At 41.2% G+C, this 20,575-nt stretch overlaps 1 protein-coding gene across 14 annotated transcripts in view; it reads right to left on the reverse strand.

The window, feature by feature from the left end:
- Positions 1 to 432: 432 nt before the first annotated feature.
- The window catches only part of NFASC (neurofascin), a 180,121-nt gene continuing 159,978 nt past the window's right edge, over positions 433 to 20,575 (reverse strand). For 11 of the 14 annotated variants that reach the window (XM_081866288.1, XM_081866294.1, XM_081866300.1 and 8 more), the window contains 3 exons: positions 12,433 to 12,564; positions 9,088 to 9,157; positions 433 to 978 (listed from right to left, as the gene is read on the reverse strand). In XM_081866288.1, the coding sequence (XP_081722414.1) occupies positions 747 to 978; positions 9,088 to 9,157; positions 12,433 to 12,564 (434 nt within the window). In that variant the 3' untranslated portion in view covers positions 433 to 746. Of the gene's footprint in view, positions 979 to 9,082; positions 9,158 to 12,432; positions 12,565 to 20,575 lie in introns of those variants that run through there. The other 3 variants (XR_014157631.1, XM_081866290.1, XM_081866291.1) reach the window with 3 other exon arrangements.

Below are 20,575 nucleotides of genomic sequence, written 5' to 3' on the forward strand. Positions count from 1 at the left end.
GACAGTTTGGGTCAATGCAACAAGTACCCCCCTCCCCCATGCGTATAGCTTCCACACTGAAGCCCAATATAGTACCGTTTCTTCTTATAGGAAGGAATATCCTACACCTTGCTCGGTGAGGATTATTAAGCCAGAGCCTGGCTGCAATGATCTCTGACGGAAATAAATTGCCATCAAGGTTCCTGTTTATAAAACATCCTCGTTTTTAACCAGTAGCTGATTCCGCAATGTGGTTTCATGCTGCTTTTACCAGGGGATTATACTCTCATCTCCACCCCTCTCACTCCAGATTTCCCCCATGTTTGGGCATTTCTTTTTCTGAGAATAACTTTGAAGCCTTTTAGAAAACACAACAACCAAAAGAAAAATAAAATAATAATCAGCTGTGTACATTATTAATGAAAGGAGTTGCATTATCTCACAAATTAGACATAGGGGGTATAGAGGGGTGTTTATTTCAGTTCGAGTTCTGAAGCCTGGGGTGTAGAATCTGTGCATCCTGCTCTTCTACTGGTCTCTTGTGGGTCAGCTCAGATTTCAGCTGCAGTAAGATTGCTTCGGCAGCCAGTGCATCTATGCCATTTGCTTTGTTTGCGAAAGAGATGATGGCCCTGGTGACCACCTGGTCGGGTTTTTGTTTGCTCTCTGTGGTCCTACCCTAGTTGCTTTCTGTTGATGGTGACTTTGCCGACCCACACGGGATATAAGTCTTCTTGCTGCTGCTGCTGTTGTTTCAGTGTATTGCGTTATGCCAAGGAATAGATAGCATTAACTGGTGATGTGGCTTCTGAACTCTCATTGCCTTCTGTCTCCTCCTTGTCCTTCTTGACTGTGTACTGGCCAATAAAGGAGCCGTCCTCATTGAACTGCCCTTCGCCTCCTTCGCCATAGTCCACCAAGCTGTCATCACTTTCTTGTTGCTTTATCGTGCCATCTAAAGAGGTCTGACTGCCCTGCAGCGGCTTGTTATCTTCATCACTAGCATCAAAAGGAAAAGAAGCGCCATCAGTAGTGGGAAGGAATGGCTTTAAAGGGACAGGATCACTGTAAATATATGAAACTGGTTTCGTCCAGGCGGTTGTACTTCAGAAGGCAAGCACAGTGCAGGAAGATCTGGGAAACACGGCTCCAAGCAGCTTTTTGCAAATTACCAATGAAATCTTTCCCAGTGCAAAGCTACTCAGGTGCAAAGGATAGTATTTTCCCAATAACCTAAATAAATCAGGAGGGAGTCTCTTCTTCAAAGGACTGTGATGGTGGAAGCCTGACCACAACTACAAAGTGAATAAACCATGTAGGAACTCTGAGCTTTCCAGTTGTATTAAGCCACAGTCCCATCAAATTCTAGTTTCTTGTATTAAAAAATAAAGTTTTCTGGTACACTAAAAGGTTAACAAATTTGTTATGGCATAAGCTTTCAAGGACAGTAGTCCACTTAAATCAGTTGCATGAAGTGTTATCCTGAGTTGCAGGCATGCGCTGTATATAACACACACATGGTGGGGGGGAGGGGGACTGTGAACAGTGAGAGAAGGAAACGAAATGCAGAAAAGTACAGGTGGTGATAATTATGTATTTAACAGTAATTATCACAAAATATGGTTGAGTTGGTAACACACCCATCTTGTCACCGATAAGCTAAATAACACATGTGTGATGAAAAATCCATTGTACCCATTTAATCCACAAATTATAGCACTGAACTCCTGATTTATTGTGATTCAGTGGTTTTTATGGTTAGTTATAGAATGTTCTAGGGTCCCAATCACAATGGACTTTTAAGAATTACACTACATATTAATTGGCTTACCAATGACAGCATGGCAGGATATCAACTCAACTGGTTTTTGTGAGGCTGCTGTTAAGTAAATAATATTTACGTCTGGGGTTTTTTCTGCATTTCATTTCCTTCTGATCTCACTGTTTATATCCCCACCCCACTCCATGTGTATCTTAGATTAAGACTTTGTGCATCTGATGAAGTGGGCTGTATTCCATGAAACTTACGCTGTAATAAATATGTTAATGTTTAAGGTACCACAAATCTCTTCAAAGAGACTCTAGGTTGGCAAGAGTTGTGTTGAGGACCAGCCATTTAGAAGGCAGTTGAGTGGCTCTAATTCAATCCAAATTGGACGTAATATATTTAAGTGCCATTTTGGCTATTTTTAATTTACTCTTAACTATGCAGCTTTTGAAAATGATGCAGAGACACTTTTAAAAATGGCACTTCTACACTTAGCGGGGGTGTTCCATGCTCTTTTCGTAAGGGGAATTTCTGACCTGCAAATATGCATATTTTATTACATTACAGAAAGCCCCGCAAATAGTACTAGTTTCTGCTTTTGCAGTCTTGTTGTCAGCCCCAAGATGTTGCGGACTCAAGAACAACCTTCTGCAGAATTCATGAGGCTGGCTTAACAATACTGGAGCTTTAAAAAAAAAGGCTCAGGTAACATCATAGAGAAAACGGTCCTATCATTGGTTGCTAGCCATAATGAACCTTCTATGTTTAGAGGCTGAACCTCTCTACCCGATGCAGAAAAAGAATCAGGGGACATTTATCTCCATTATGGCCTACTTGCATGCTTGCCAGGGAGGCGTGTGGCTAGTCAGTGTTAAACAACATATTGTGCTGGAGCCGTTGGGACATTCTAAAAGGCATGTTTGTATACCCACATGTGCAGGAATTCATGTATTGGGCTCTGCCAAGAACAAAAGATTTAACTGCCAGGAACAGGAGACTGCAGATCAATGGGGGACTGTTTTAGGGATCTGACATCTTCATCATCTGCCAACCTGAGTCCATCTGTACCTCCCTCTGCCCCTTCCCCTTGAAGGGAAGAGTCTGGACTCTGGATCATGTCATCAAGTGCCATAGAAGAGACAGCTATGTATATCCCCATATATACCTATTGTAACTGTACCATCATGTGCATTTCAACTGTAAATTGTTTTGGGAGCCAATCCTGACTTAAAAGAAGGGTGTGTAATAAATAAATAAATACCCAATTCATTGTCATATCTATGAGGCTCAACTTTTTATCCTAACACAGAAAAAGATCATTTAAGGTTTTGTGTTGCAGTTTTGTTTTGCCATAAGAATCATCTGGTTTTGCCATAAGAATTATCTGGTTAGATAAAACATGTAGCCCACCATTCTGCCAGACAGTGGCCACTACAAGCATAAATAACAGAACAAGTGGTGTCATCATTCCTCCTGATCTTGCAAAACTGTCTAACAGAAGGTAGCCTGTGATAGCTCTCTAGGGCAGGCATAGGCAAACTCGGCCCTCCAGATGTTTTGGGACTACAACTCCCATCAATATAAGGCAATATAAGGAGGCAAAAAACAAGAATGAGAGACCCAGGGCTTTTCATCTAAAATCTTCATTTTTCAAACCAAAAGAGTATGCAGATAAAATATATCCTGCATCATAATGTCCCCTTTGAGTTGTCCTCCCCCACCCCCACCCCCTTCCCAATATACCAGGCCAATGAAATTTCTAAGATATTCCCGGCTGGTTTTGACCTTCTAAAGGCTACAGTCCAGAGAAATATACAGCTAATTCTGTGGGCCCAGTGGGACTTTTGAGTTCCTTCCTCGCTCCCCTCTCTTTAAAGAGCACTCCCTCACACAACAAGCCAAGTGGCTTCGCAGAGGGCTGCTGCTGAAAGGCAAAATGTCAAAAAATTCTCTTGTGCCTTATTTAACCTAGCTCTCTGGATTGTAGGCCAAAGAAGACTGTTAACTTGGTTGCCTTGTTAGTGCGTTAGGTATATACAACTTTGAACACACAAACAACAGTTTACTTATTTGGTTAAATGGAAATATTGCAGCTTATTTAAAGTATTAAGGGAAGCCTGACTCAGGCTGGTTCAGGAGCATCATGGTCAAGAGTTGCATATGTCAGAATGAATATTTTCTGTGTACAAGATTTCTAGGGAATCTTCACTCTGAACTGATGCAAGGCCTCTGGTAGCTGCTGACTTTTTCTTCACCATGTTTCCATTGTTTTACTGCCCAGCATGTGAAATCAGGCATTATCTTGCTTTTCAAACCTCAGAGGCACATAATACAAGTAGCTTACCTGAGCATATGGGGGCTACTCAAATCTGCAGCCCAGAAGACCCCTTTTCTTGTGACTAATCTCCCTTTGAGTGCTGAACTAACCAATGGCTGTCATTGCCACAGCTGAATTAGTCACAGAAAAAGGAATGAAGCTGAGGTCACGCTAATTCAATTGGTTGTGTGTCGGCTCCAAATACGCAGGCAGAATGCAACTCATTGGACACACGGTGCCCGAAATTTCAAGGGAAGGAATAGTAAGTGAAACTTTAATGGTGTTAGATGAAGGTTGGTGGTGGAGAGGCAGGGAAAGGTGGTAGAGAATAAGGTGTGTTTCAGTGATGGAACTGCTGAAAGAAAAAGCTGTGTGCCAGACTTTGGGGCAGTCCACAGTCCTACCTTTCAAGAGACCTTCATGGTCCATGTAGAAAGACAAGGTGAAAAGGAGAAGAAAGAATGGGAATAAAACAGAGAGAGAAGCAGAAAGAGCCTGATCAGAGAGCAAAATGATGAAGTATGCATTTCAGGGGGAAGTGCTGGGGAGAAAAATCCACCTATCCCCCCCCCCCAAGGAGCTAGTCACTTTATTGTTGTGCATACAAAATAAATTAAAAATAAATAAATAAACCTGTTGTGCACCCACACCAAAATATGTATCTAATGGATTCCAAAAGCAAGTAATTTGCAAATAAATGAGATGTGCCCTCAAATCTGAGGCAGGGAGGGAGGGAGCACTAGTAGGGCAGAAGATACAACCCCACATGGCTTCATTAAATGTCGTCCTGAAAGGCAGCTGAGCAGCCACTAGCCTGTGGTCTGTCATGCTGTTCCAATGACGTAATGTGCTACAAGCCCCTCTCAGAAAAGGCTGCCTTCAGGAAAGAAAGGAACATGGTATTCGCTTGACCTTGGTGGAAATCAGGCAGCTCTGCATATGAAGGGAGGGGGTGCTTCTAAGTTACATTTCCACTGTGCGGAGATTGTACCGGATGAGCAGATGGCAAGTGTCTTTTGGGAGGCAGGTATATATTGTGGTTTCAAAATGAGTGGACTGGAGGGGAAGGCACTCTTATTCCATATATTACAAAGGACACACAAGAGATTTGCCTATGCGTAGAGGTGGGGGTGGGGAATGAGTGAAACAGGAAAGAAACGCATTATGAAATGCATCTGCTCCTTTCTTGGTGGCTGTGTTCAATGACCTCTGGGGCCCTGGAAGAATACGGAATTGATTAAGGCTCTATCAAGATAGGAATTCTGACTGTTATGTAGTAGACACTGATGATGTCAGAAAACTGGCCTAATATAGACCCACTTCCAAGTATCATGAAATTGTTATCTGGGTTCACATGAACCCACTTGCCAGCAGTCTGGGCTGTATGCAAGTGCTCCTTTGCCAATTCCTTGTACTCGCTATTGCTATATTTTACACAGGGACCTTTAGTTGGGGGTGCATTGAAATCACCACTGCAACTGCAAATGCTTGACTGAGTAGAAAGCCCAGTAACGTTACCTGAAAATATATGGGGAGCAGGAAGGAGCAGCTTGAATGGGACCAGCAGGTCTGAAGTTTAAAAATTCTAGTTCTGATTTGCTTCTCTCTCTCTCTCAACCAAATCAGTTGGCCTAGTAAGGCATGGTTACTGGAACAGAATGCTATTTAAGGACATGGGCTTCCAAACATCTTAGCTTACAAGGAGACCATTATTCTGGCAGCAAAGTAGAAAGAAGTGACAGTATCTCTTTAATTACAGGCTGCAGTGATTGGAATGCAGTGTGCACAGGGCACTAAGGATGTGAAGGGCATGATGAAAGCATATTAGACATGCTTCTATGAAGGTAGGAAGAGAACCAATAAAGAAAGCATGTCAGCACATATCCTGTCCACCTTTCAAGCACTAATAGTAACTTTTCCCCCGGACTGCTCGATTCCTTGTGAATTTTAAGCAGCTAACCACTTTGCTTCTGACTCCTTATGGGATGTGTCACTTTTCTAACACCCTGCATTAACACTCTGGTTAATTGTAAAAAGAAGAAGAATAAAAATCTGTGATTTTTATCTAGGGGGGAAGGGGACGACAGTTGTTAAAGCATTGTGCCTTCAAAGTGTCCAGCTTGCACATCATGAGTAATCACAGTTAATGGCTTACTGTGAATGCAAATATCACTCCTCTCCTCTAGACAAGGGATGGGGAATTGGATCCAGACTGCAGGCCGGCTCTTTATCTTCCCCACTCTCCATGGGCAAGGTTGAACAGGTAGATGAGGTCATGCAGTGTGTGCTGCATAGAAGCCTCTACCGTCAGCTGATGGAACTTCAAAGTACCACGCATGACTCTCTGTAAGCACTAACGACCAGCTGATTGTAAGGGCTTCAAAGTGTCACACACAGCGTCACAAATGTTGGGGCTTATTATGAGCCTCACTAGGCACTATGTACAGGGTTTTTCAGGTCCTGCTGACTGGGAGTGTCGACAAAGCTGTTTTTGGCCCAGCAATGTCTTTACCTGCTCCACACCTGGTGCCATTTATGACTTCTGGTGAAGGGCAGCGAGGTATGGCTTGGTCAAAACAACCTTGCAGGTAAAATGAGGTTTCCCACTGCTGCTCTTGACAGTGGGAGCAACAAGCGGCGATCTCTGTCTCAGCATTATGCCTGACTGGGAACTGTAGTTTGCTATGCTGAAACAAAACATGGTTGGTAAGACAAATCTTGGCTCAACACCCTGGTTTGTTTGGAAACAAACCACAATCCCTACTTCAGACATAACCTTAATACCTGGGTATTAAGGTTTGTTACGCCTGCTGGCTACAAGGGACGAGTGAAACGGAAGCCTTCTGTGCATTTGATGGTTTAATGGATTACTGTGATGTGCAAATTCTGCCAATGTGTGTGCATGAGGAGCTTAATATCAAAGCTATGGCATGTAACACAGTGACCGCTTCTGCAAAATGAGCATTCAGTTATAAAACCTAAGTTTTTGATGGGTTACTTCATTCATTCGTACTGTGCTGTTTTCTCCTGTCGCCATATTATTATAGTATTTGTCTCTTTATTTTCAATTTGTGCATTAAGAAATTTTCTTTCAGATTTATGCAGAATTCTAGACTAAACTTTTATTCTCACAATGGTTTTCTTGGACAAGAATTGGTGATTCTCAAATTCTCCTGATATACTTCATCAACACACTTTCATTTATTCAATAAAGTAAGTAATGCCTGATAGGATAGTCAATTAACTAGTGTTAATCATAGTTTTTCTTCTAGGTTCATTAGCTTGGAGAGTTCATAATCATCAATATGGTTTGGAATAATAAACTCACTAAGAGAACTTTAGAATAGAGGGCATGGGTTGGAAACCAACCCACTACTTACATGAACAAGACAGTGCTTAAAGTTTCATGGGGTGACAAATTGGAGTGTATCCTCTAAATGTCTAGTTATGTTTGCAAATGATCAGCCTTCAAATAATCCCTCCATTTTAGATTTGCTTATATGGTTTTATGCTGCAAGATGTATGCATGGTACTTCTTTCAAAGTTCTGCAGGGAACCATTCAAGCAGCTTGTTATTCATGACACCAGTTCTTGCTCTTCATCATTTCAAATCAAGCCCTTTTGTATTTCTTTCAAATAATTCTGGAAACTCTGGAGGATTTCGTGGGAGCTCAGTTCAAAATTAACTATATCTGAGCAGAGGGTCTTACCATTAGGGAGGGTGAACCAGCCACCTCAGGCAGTAAATTTGGGGTGTCATGAAAGGGCAACAAAGTGTTCATTATTTAGTTTGTTATTATTGTATCTTTACTGCCAGGAAGCAGGGAGAATTGCTTGTGGGGTTTTCAGGTGCCAAAATAACTTGGCTGGCCTCACGAACTATACACCTTGACTTGATGGTGGTACACCATTTGCTGTTCTGCCTCAGGCAGCAAAAGGTGTTGGGCTGGCTGAATCTGAGTAAATCATCCTGTTTGCTTAAAAGCACTAAGCAAGCAGAGATGTACAAAGAGCACGTTTGCTCTAAGTCACATAGATTAACAAAATGCTAGCAGTGTTACCTGTTTCAGTGCCTTGGAAGCAAGGGGGAAACAAATGTAAAACTTGAACGCAGGACCCATCTGTGAACAGCCAAAGAAAACACCTTGCTTTGGGAAGCTGAGATAAAAAGTGGCTGATGTCCTTAAAAGGTTGCCTTTGAGTTTCATAGAGGGGTGATTGTAGTGGCACATGGCCCCCACTACAACAGTCAAGAGAGGTGGGTTTGCTAGGTTATACAGAGACGATCAACAAAATGAGATTGTCTGAGATCCTATAGAAAAGGATGGAATATGGAGCCCATCACAGGCTTTTGGAGAAAATGTGTTTATTTTTCTCTAGATACAATCTGGGCAAGGTTGGGTTAACCTGTTTCTGGGCAGTGAATGCACTGAGAGTGAGGAGGGTAAGTTGCTGAAAAACCCTGAAGATGCTTCTCTGAATAATCTGGTGTGTGTGAGGGACCAAACAAATTGCTTCCATCTCTCCCATAGCATCTAGCTTTCTATCTGCTGTGGTGATACTAATGAGCATTCTATTATCTTTCTTGATCCATCATGTGCAAATTTCCTGGGACTGTACCATTTCAGACTACACATGAAGCACTGCACATCTGAATGCCCATGTCCCCACTATCTGCACATACAATACTAGCACAAACATAAGCTAGGACCTCTGTTCCTCATGTGCTAAGTTTCCAGAGAAATTTTGATGTGAGTAAAAAAAACATCTTTTATCTGCAGCCTGAAATGGTACAGATATAGGAATAGTATACCATGCAAGTTATCTGCATGTGGAGATCAACACCTTTTTCTTTTGCAGAGATCTTTGAGACATAATGGGAGAACAAAGGGTGGTAGAAAATGCACATTTATGGGAATGTGATATCTTGATGACGATTGAACCGACAAAGTTGCTCTTTGTAATAGGTGGGGTAGAGGGCAGAAAACAAATGCCTGTCACACATGCCAAGCAGAAAGCATACCTGTAATCAAACGACCCATTATCTACCTTCTGGTCATCAGGGTCCAGGGGTACATCTTTATTTTCTCGCACTGTGAATACATATGCAAAGAAGAAGAAGAAGAAGCAGACATCTTACTTTCATGTATTCAAGGCTGCAGTCCTAAACACACTTACGGGACTTGCTTCTGACTTGAGTGGGGACGGGTGAGGAATCCACCAAACTCCGATTCCAAAGCAGACTCTCACATTTTGATCTGGGCAAATCATGATTTCAGAATGAGGGCTGTGGGCCTGCTTCTGCTCTTTTGAAAGTGTTTCCTGATCTTTAAACTTGTAAAAATGGTTAATCCAGCCACCCTTGGCCCGAGCAGCTAGTGCTTTGAATGCAATAGAATGCAAGTCCCTCCGGGAGCGATGGGATTTGATGAAGCTCCATCATTCTCATGAAGAAATGTATGGGAAAAAACACTGCTGCCCCCAGAATTCACATGGACCCTTCACCTCTCTCAAACATTTTTTTTTAATACCTTGCTGTTTGTGCATGGATATTTCATGTTTTTCTTTTAAAATATATACACTGAAATGGGATGGGGGGACTTAAGTCTCATCCCCATGTAGAATTGGTTCAGATGTCCATCCATTCCTAGGTCTGAGAAAACCTGTTTAGGATTGTGCTGCTAGCCTCCCAGCCTCTGCCGTCTTGTAGGTGGTCAGGAATTTAGACTGAAAATGGATGAGAAGCATCTGAAGAAATAACTGACATTGAGGTGGTTTTGCTGTTGGCAAATGTATGTGCAAAGTCATTTTTGATCACTTCCATGCTTTTAATCTCCAAAATATAATACACATAAATCCCAGGCTGAGCAAGATTCTGATTCAAGTTCTCTTTCAAATCTTGTCTCCTGCCATTGAAGTAATCATTATTATTTCCTGCATCACAAATGCCTGGCTCAAAACTGTCACGCTAGTTGCATGCTGAACAGAGCGCAACAAATAAATTGATGTTACTATATTGTGAATAGTAAGGGTAGCATTTCCTGTGCATATGGCGTTTAGAATTGTTGGGAAATTGTCCCATGAGCTTAAAGCAAGACAAAATACAAGCTGATGTGCCTTATTTTTAGAACTGCTGCTCTAGTATTATTTGGATGCAGTCCTGAAAAAGCCGACATTTGCCGACTACTATCATGCAGTGTGATATTCGGTAAATAATAAAACAGAAGAAAATAGTAGTAAAAGATTATGGCTTGGAAGTGTTTCCTAAACCACAGCTATTGTAACGTACAAAGAATATTTCTTGGACTCTTAATATGACCATACTCATCTTAACTGCATACCCTTGGGGCTAATTGAATACTCTTAACTGTGTTTTATAGAGATATTTAGCACTCTGCTATCTTACTTTGAAACAAGGATCTCTAGACAGACCAAGCCAGGTATACTATTTTGCAACACACACACACACACACACACACACACACACACACACACACTGGTTTGCCCTTAATTGACTAGTATGTGGGATTGCTCCCTAAATACAATGGCCAGATACACCAGACAACTTGGATTACAAGCCAACATGGCAAGCTTTTCAGTGCCATATGAGAACCTTCCTATTTATGCCAAGGCATTTTGGATTGTGTGGATGGCTTTTGGAATTGTATTCTATTCTTGCTTTTAGCTTCTTGAGTTTTTGTTCTCTCCTCTTGCGTCTTATCAAACTTATTTGTTGGTTTTAAATTGTATTTATACGTTGTGTGAATGAATTCTATTCACACTTTCGTACAGCACCTTGGAATCTTTTTGAGGAACAGTGGTTAAGACATCTTTGGAATAAATTAAAAGCAACCAGTTTACTTCATCCCAATATCACATAGACCCTTTCTACTGGTGAATGTATTCTTAAATTACCACACTTCCTTTATGCTTGAAGAGACCCGTGAAAAAGTAAGTAATTTTTTGCAAGGGACAGTGGGACAAGTGAAAGAAACACAAGTACATCTATCAGCTGAAAAATGTGAGTACATTTCAAATACCTCTTCCAGCAAATAAAAAAAGGGGGGAAGGGACTTATATCCTATTATGTGATTGCCTCTCACCTCCAGATACAGCATAGTCAAAATCTGTATGGTACTTCTCCCCCGCCCCACTATGGTTAATAGTTCAGGTGGGATGGGGGTCAGGGGTCAGTGTAATTGTGATATAGAAAACCGTGCAGGAAGAAAAGATTAAGAACTCCCTGTCCTAATGCAGCTCCCCAATAAAAAACCCTCTTGCATATCTGCCCATAAATAATATGGTTTTTCTCTTTCTTTTAAGGAAACTGGTCACGGATGCCCCATGTTATGTCTCTTTTGGACCTTGGCATAATAAACAAACACCATGCCATGTATTTTAGGTAGGGCATTATTTCCTTTTGGACTAAGGAAACAGATAATTGTTTCTGTATAACTGGCTTGTCATTCTTGTCACACACTGCAGCTTGATGTTAGAAGCCGCCTGCCACAATCCTTATGTGTACTTAAGGGTCTAGCACAAAACCTTCTTGCACACAAGACCTTATCAGATCTTGGGCGAGAACACAGTGGTCATCGCACAACCATAGTATACAGTTCAAGCAGGTTCTGAGAGAGGTGTTTTACCCCTAAGCCCTTTGAAAAAGAAAAGTATCAATGCAACCCCCCGTGGAGAAAGTCCTTTTGCAAATACAGAAGACACTTATCGTAGTGAGGTCAAATCCCCAAAAAAGTCATGGGATGAGGCTTCACCTCCTACCTAGCTGGAAGTCCTCTTGAATTGCCTTTAATGAGATTACCGTATTTTTCACTCTATAAGACGCACCAGACCACAAGACGCACCTAGTTTTTGGAGGAGGAAAACAAGAAAAAAAAAAAATTCTGAATCTCAGAAGCCAGAACAGCAAGAGGGATCGCTGTGCAGTGAAAGCAGCGATCCCTCTTGCTGTTCTGGCTTCTGGGATAGCGGCGCACCCTGCATTCACTCCATAAGACGCACACACATTTCCCCTTACTTTTTAGGAGGGAAAAAGTGAGTCTTATAGAGCAAAAAATACGGTAATTCTTTTCAGTGCCACAGCTGCTAAAAAGTGGTAGGACGAAATCCTTCGAGTGGGAAGCCTATGATCATTGCTGTTTTTCTAGAAAAAGAGGTGCTGGAACTTACCATGAACATCTCCTTTGTTCTCTTATAATGGCAATGGCACCTACGTGAGATGCCAGAACTGAGTTCCAATGAGTTCCGGCAGAAAAAAGCACTGGATGATTATGATCAGACCATCCATCTAGATTTGGGAATGAATACTTCAAACCCAACAACAATGCTAGTTGATAGCTATTTCTCTTACCTGGATATTTCCCTCCTCTGCTTCTCTTAATGAAGCAAACTATCAGCAAAATCAGGACCAGGAGAGCGATGGCACACATCAGTCCAATAAACCAGCCCTGAGTTGCAATGTCCCCTTGGTTCTTGTTATAGGCTAGTAGGAGAAGTTGAAAGAAAAAACGTTAAGAAGAAATACAATTGATCCACATAGTGCTGAAAAATGAAAATAGCAAGCAAAAGCTATTAGATGCTTCCTGTCCCACCCATTCCCAAGCTTCACATTTGAGGACTGGTGTCTCTCAATGCCGGTCTTCCCAAATTGGCCTGGTTTGGTTGCCACATGAAACCACAGTTAAAATAGAATTATGGTTAATGTAAAAGAGCAGTATGCTAGTACATGCTGCTCTAAAGCAGTGTTTCCCAACCTTGGGCCTCCAGCTGTTTTTGAACTACAATTCCCATCATCCCTGACCACTGGTCTTGCTAGCTAGGGATGATGGGAGTTGTAGTCCAAAAACAGCTGGAGGCCCAAGGTTGGGAAACACTGCTCTAAAGTGCCTGTTGTGACTGGGGAGGAAGCAAATCAAAGGGGGTTTTGTATATTATATGCGAACCAGCAGTTGTGATTTGTTTCTCTTCAAACCAAGCATGGAAGCTAAGGTTTGTTCTTTGCTTAATAATAATAATAATAATAATAATAATAATAATTATACCCCACCCATCTGGTTGGGTTTCCCCAGCCACTCTGGGCGGCTCCCAACAGAGGACTAAAAACAGAATAAAACTAAAAACTTCCCTAAACAGGGCTGCCTTCAGATGTTTTCTAAAAGTCAGGTAGTTGTTTATTTCCTTGACCTCTGATGGGAGGGCGTTCCACAGGGCGGGCGCCACTACCAAGAAGGCCCCCTGCCTGGTTCTGCTCATGGGCTGCATTCACATTGCAGTTTATTCTGTTCCCCTGTTTTCCTAACTGTTTATTTCCACATCACATTGAGCTTTTACACCACATAAAAGCTACTTCCAGAAATACACTAGAATATAGTGCAAGTTTAGTGCTTATTTTCATGTTATTTGCAAATGAATTTTTTTTGTAAACAAAGAACATAGAAATGAGTGCTAAAGTTGTGCTATATTCTGATATATTTGTGGAAGTGGCTTTTATGTAACATGAAAGCTCAAATATAATGTGGAAATGATCAGTTAGGGAGATACTGAGAAAATGGAATAAACTGTCATGTGACTGCAGCCATGGTTTCTTTGGGGGAAACAAACCATAAGCACTGGTTCACACAGAAGACAAAGGCAGCCTCTGGTTTGTTTCCTCCTTGACACACCAAAGGAAGAGTGCAATAGGGACTATTGAGAAGTATGCTCCAGCACACTGCTCATTCACATAAAGCACTTAATTTTAACTATGGTTTAACATGTACAAACCAGGTCATTATCTTTCTCTCTCTGTGTGGGGATTTTTCAGATTTGAGACATCATATCGGGCCTTTCTATTTTTCCAAACACATCACAGCCCAAGTTCTAACAGTGACAATTCAGATCCAAGGGTAGCAGTGAAGGCAAAGGATAACACAGGTGGGTACAGCAGACTTGGGCAGAGAAATAAATATATGGTATTGCCTAACAAAGGAGGGTTATATAAAATGGGTGGGGGGAGCAGAAGAAGCTGGGTAACAGATTTGATTCATGGTAATGGGAAATATTGTAGGTGGTACCGGTACCTCAAAAGAGGATGCAAAGTTTTCCAAGGAACAACCAAGGATTCATATTTATCTGGTACATAGCTAGAACAAACAAATTCAAAAGGCTTCCTAACACATTATTCAATGTCCTGAAAACCACAGAGAACATGAGAGACTGAGGCTTGCCCAGGCTTGTCCCAGCTTGTGTACAATGCATTAAGTAATGGTTTATAGCATGATGTGTTTTTGCAAAACATCACAAAGTTTTCCCAGGGAAAGTGGCAGGACTAAAAAACAAACAAAACAAACAAAACAAAAAAACAAACCACCCTCTCAGAGCCCTGATTAGAAAGCATGGGACAAATGGAAGAAATCATGGGATGAGCCCTAAGTCATGCTCATTAATTTCAATGAGTTTACTCTGAGTAAGACTTAGTTGAATACCACCCAAAGCTTGAAGCTTATGTGACTTACCAACTATGATGGTAGTATATTTCTTCTACTGGTAAATTATTTTGCGAAAAAGGAAAACATACACATCTAAATGACCTAATTATTATAATATTGCACACAACCCAGTACTCTGTTGGATTTTAAGTAAATGTTATTAGTGACATATGACAAGTGAAACAGAGTCAAGTCTTAAATGAGCAGCAATTGAAGTCAATTCCTAGCTTATATAGCACTTTCTTTTCTTGGGCCAAGTTCACCCTGGATCACTAAAACATAGACATTTGAGAGGACCTAATGTAAAAACTTGTGCATTTCAAACTCCGCAAAAAAGCAGAGCTCATCAAGACTGTATGCACACTTCATTATAGGAATGATTCACTCAGAGAAACTGTGAAAGGGTTTAATGGCTGGCTTCATGACTTTAAAATCAATGGTAATTTTTCCTCCTTGTGAATCAAACTGGAATTGCGCTATTAAACCATAACCTAATGGCTTTATCAGAACACCAGTAGGAAGTAACATGTATAAGCAGCTTTCAAGTTATTGACAATAAATTAAAAATATCCTGAATAGCACTAATGGAAGATTATCACAGCCACGCAGAGTTGAAGTTCTGCCAACAGTATAATGAAGATACACTCTATATTCGTAGCCAACAGACCTTTCTCAGACTCTCTCTGGGTCTTCTCACATTAAGCGCTCAATTCCGCAGTACTTACTTACAACAAAAGTTTGATCACAGGAGGACATCAAATGTATTAGAGGACACCCTCTCTTTTAATTCCACCCAAATAAGTGAATATAAGTTATTTTGGTTCCCTAGCCCCCCTAAAATCAGAATCAGGTTGTGTTCAAAGATGAGAATGAATTATAAAAAATGTGCATTTGGTGTCAGGATCTTTGGGGGTTCTGAGTCAGAGTCCCAAACTCACACAATACCATGGCCCATGAACATTTAGGCCCCGGAGCCATCTTTCTTACATATAATAAGGTAAAAGTGTTGTTGTGCTGTAGTTTGCTTGGCCACAGATAGGGAGCACTGCAAAAAAAATTATGATGAGAGGCAGTGGATGGGAAGTCCAGGCAAGCCATAGAAGGGCAGGCAGAACAGGCTGCAGCCTTGCACTGCCCCCCTCCACTGACTCCTCTGCTTGCCAGCCTCAGGGACTTTGCCCCTAGGATCCAGATCCCCAAGCCAGCTAGCCCTGTGCTAGCTGCTTTCCTCCTCCCTGGCCAGCCTCAAAACCCACTGCTGTTTCCACCACCGTTTAGCATCAAGAGCAACGCAGGGGTGAGGAAGGCGCCCAGAAGTGCCAGCTGGCCTTGAGATCCAGAGCAGTGGCATGAAGTAAAAAGGAACAAGGAAGACGCCCAGAAGTGGTAGCTGGCTGTCCTTGGAATCCATGGAAAATGGAAGGTCTAAGCTGCCCCACCTTGGCCCTTTCATCCTCTGAAAGAAAAACAAACACGTCCAACTACTCTCCCTAACAATGTCAGTACTTCTCAATTTGCCTCAGTGCAGCCTCTAGGTTCTTTGTAGTCATCTTCCAGCATCTTTCGTCTGTCATGATGTGCTATCTTAACAATCGCCAGTGTTCCAGCTCCCTTAGAAAACCTTAATGCCTTTTTTGCTTTTTACCTCGATTTCTTTAAGTGTCTCTCACCACAGCTTTTAATTACACTACTTTCCAGCTTGACTTACACACAATGTTTTTACTTCCCTCCCAACCTCTTAGCCCATCATTAGAAGTGTACTGTAGACTCCTGCTTAAAGTTTCTGGTTTTTTTCCTTAACTGTCATGTTCCAAGGCTGAACCTTTGACCGTCCTGTGCAAAACTTCCAGAACATTCCCTAGTACTTCATGTGAGTTTTTGAGCCTTTAAAGCAAAAGCTATTGTTGGACAAGTTTTAACAGGAAACCCAAACTCAAAATGTTTGAAAGGCCTATTCTCAGGGGCAAATACTGATTTCCTGTTACGTTCATATCATTTGAGGAATCTACCACTACATCATTATGATGTTTTTTCAAAAGGTATGAGCAATTTTAATTGACTCAAAAGTGCCAGGTGCCCCATTGGCCTTTGTGCTTTGACATTCTCCCTGTTCACTACTGGCAGCTGATTTACCATGCATTCCCTTTTCCTGTTAAAAGCACTACTGTGGGAAAAAAGTCCACTTTGAAGCTATTCTAATGGAAGGAGCAAGACACTAATTGCATGGACTTCAGAATTGCATTAGGCTAAATGAAACTACAGGGTTGACAAAGAGGGAATAGAGGCTTTTGGAACAAATGGTGATTCAATTAATGATGCTAACATATAAAAGCTTTCAATAGAATAGAAGGAAGATAGGAAAGGCAACTATCAGATCGCACGATATACAGAATGAAAGGGGGGAAAGTATAATATACAAGTATACTTTTGATACAATAATGATAAAAAAATCCTCCAACATATTCACAGAACCCTGTCCAAATCAAATAGGCAATGTCAAAATGATACAACGGCACACATCAAATGTAGTTGTTCTGTCCTTCTTAAGCATACATTTCATTTGCAAACAGCCTGATCCCATTTTGCAAAGCCAAAACGCTTTCACCTGATCTCTTATAGCCATTGGCATGAGGCAACAGTTTCTAAACTTGATGCAGCCTTGCTTTGGCTTTTAGGGGGAAGTGTGACAGAGACCAAATGAGGATGCCATAGGACAGAGCAGGGAACCTTTCTTTAGCTCAGTGGGCCAGATCCTTATCAGGACCGGTCTCACGGGCCAAATTTGACAGGTGGGTGACACCATCTGCCAATTAAATGACATAAATATGATGTCACATGATCGACAGGTGGGCATGGCCATGCACCTTTAAAAAGCCATGCACCCTTAGGCAGCTTTGCAACTCTCCTTCTACTCCCCATTTAAACCCCTAATTCCGGATGTTAGGGTGAGCATGGGGAGCTTTGCAAAGGCTTTAAAGCAACCCCTGTGTTCCTCCTTGAGTGTCAAAAAAATAGAAGACAGGCCTAAATGTACATTCCCAATATTGAATGTAACTTCATTGTACTCAAGGTGGTGCCAGGTAAATGTGGCTTAGGCCCCAAAGTCCTTGGCAGATAACAGGAATCCACACCTACTTTGCAGTTGGCTGCGATTTTTATGGATTGGCCTTGCTGGCCTCCTTCTGGACCCCACCTGTAGAGCGACATCAGTGATGAATTGCATTTTGCATATAATAGGTTGTCAAGACAGCGCCACACCCTTAGGACATTTTACATGCATACTTACTGTATTTTTAACAGGGCAGTGGAGGTTAATATTATTTTTCCATCCAGGTATATTTGTGTAACATTAAATATCACTCACTGCACGGCAAAGTATTGTTCTAATTAACCAAAACTGAGCAAAAGAAATAATGTAGTAAAACTGCAGCTGTGGGGCTACTTGGCTAGTGCAATTTCTACTTAGAAAAATAAGCTGCTGTCTCCTGAAGAGTGACTTTCAAAATAACCTAAAGAAAAAGGACAGCGCTTTTGTCTCACAGGTATTAATGATGGAACATGATAGTAAGCTCTGATCTATCACATCAGAAGCAGCCAGCCTGGAAGAGAAAAGGAATGAAAATACAAGAGGCACTAAAAGAAAGCAAGGGAGGTCACTAAAATAGTGTAGCTTTCGCAGTCACCTGGGATGCATCAGAGGAAAAAAGCATAGATCTTGGAAATCTTCCATTACTGTATCTTGAGATACAGAAAAAGTACTCTTTTAATGCACAAAATGCATATGGAACACACACAAACATACAACAAAAAGCAAATCTATCAGCACTGATCCAATTTACCCAGTTACGGCAAGGAGCAAGAACTGTGTTATTCCCTTGTAATTTTTTTGGTTGATGTAGCTAGGAGGTTTGCCAAGCCAAAATAAACTAAAATATTTAGCCTAATATATGTTGCATTTTGGATTCTTATTTGTAAACCACAACACATTCTGTGTAAATCAAGGTTCATCTGAAGCACCGCTCTCAATATCCAGTTTCCTGGGGAAAACACCACCAAATTTCAGTGAGATAGCACCACTAATGAACTATGTTACGGTTACATTTTCAACATATCCATTCTCAGCTGGGAGGCATTTCATCTGCAACACAGAAGATGATCTCACTCTCTACACACATACGTAACTATGTACAAACTGATACTGGATTGCAGAAAAAATAAAGTTCCCCAAGATCAAATAGATGGTTCTCTCTGGTTCAGTCCATTAGCAGGAAGGATGTGCTCCTCCAGTTGCTGGACTGCTAAAACTGTATGCCATCTGAGCAAATATTTACAAATGCAGCAAAGGAACTGTTGCTCAAGCATTTATGTAAAAGCTACTAGTCGTCACGATGGCTATACAGAATCTGCATATCCGGGGCACCATGCCTCAGTGTACCAGTTTCTGGAGATCAACAGTTGGAGAAGGCTATTGCCTTCATGTCCTGCTTGTGAGCTTTCCAGTAGCATCTGGCTGAACACCTGGGAAGCAGGATGAGAACCTCCACACTCACACCAGGGCAACTGTGAAGGTCAGCAGTGTTACAAAAGTTAATTGTTTCTGACAGAACAACCAAGTTGTTGAGGGGCTGGGGCGGGCAGGCAGAAATTGCTTGGGGGATGTATATGAACTGTGGGCCACTGGTTAGTTACCCGTGGTAGATTTAAAAATATGGCATTTTTCATTTGTTTTCACACATGTTCAGACTAGGTTAGCAATTTCTTTCCACCATTTGTCTATATGCCACCATAAACTTTACCATTTTAGAGTTAAAAGAGAAACCTTGCTTAAATTGTGTGGACATTTTGCTTATAGCTTTTGACACATTGCTTAAAGCTTTCTACAGAATGACCTTCCGATTCTTTCCACTCAGCATACATTTCAGCTATTTCTCACATGGAAACTACTTTTCTAATTACCTGCATTGACAAAAGGAGCTTTTATTATGGACACAGGAGGAAACCTGGGATATGATTATGTTTGATTAAGCTTCACTATGACTGAAGCTGATTGTTTGACAGCTACCTAAAATTCTGAAAGCAGAGGTCAGAAATGTGAATGCATAAAGTAATATCTACTAAAGTCTGACTGGTTCCATGCTGCAGCCCTATAGCACTACCAGGCAGTACTGGAAATAGATCTAAAAGGAGGTTCCACACAGTATTTAATATTGTGTTATACCATCCAGGAATGTCTTTTACCATGGTCAGTATCCATTATGTTTATTCACAGGCAAGTCCTGTTCAGCAAAGGCTCTTTTCAATGATAATTAAAAGCTTCCTGCTTGGGGTTGTAGCCATTTTACTGCTTCATATTCAGTGGTGCTGAAGGATTAGTGAATTGCCCCTTAATTTCCTCATCTGTAAGCTTCCTTTCATTTTTAAAAATAGCAAAATAGAAAACAGGAAGCTTTGGGTAAAGATGAAGTAGCCCTGAAAGATGTCAATAGCAATTGTCTACATTAGACAGGCTGGCAATGCAATTGTGTTTTTATTGCCACTCCCCCAACTGAAAAAACCCTTGGGAAACAGGAAAAAAAAAATACTGGAATACATTGACCTAATGATGTTCATTTGAATTCTTCATAAAACTGAGGGGCAACATAGAAGCAACAAGGCACTTTTGAGACACACAAATAGGATGTAAGGCAATATTCTGTAAAGGTAAATTGCTACAATTCTCAGATTGTGACTTCATTTGAAATTATGAGTATACCACATAGCTCTGTGGATGTCTTGCAGACAAATTCACCACATTATAATATCTAAAATCTTTTTCATGAATACCCAGACATAAAGGCAATCAGAAATTCACATGTGCTCATGCAACAGCTGGCAGCATGATAATGAGCAGTGCACACGCACACAAAGGGAAACATGAATGCGCAGATAGCAACACGTAGCCTATAGCATATTCCTTAACAATAGTGTTTATTATTAAGTCTAGATGGAAAACCATGGGTCTCTGCCCTTTTTATAGATATCTTCCAA

This window comes from Podarcis erhardii, assembly GCF_964252035.2.
Source record: "Podarcis erhardii genome assembly, chromosome: 6".
Lineage (NCBI taxonomy): Eukaryota > Metazoa > Chordata > Lepidosauria > Squamata > Lacertidae > Podarcis > Podarcis erhardii.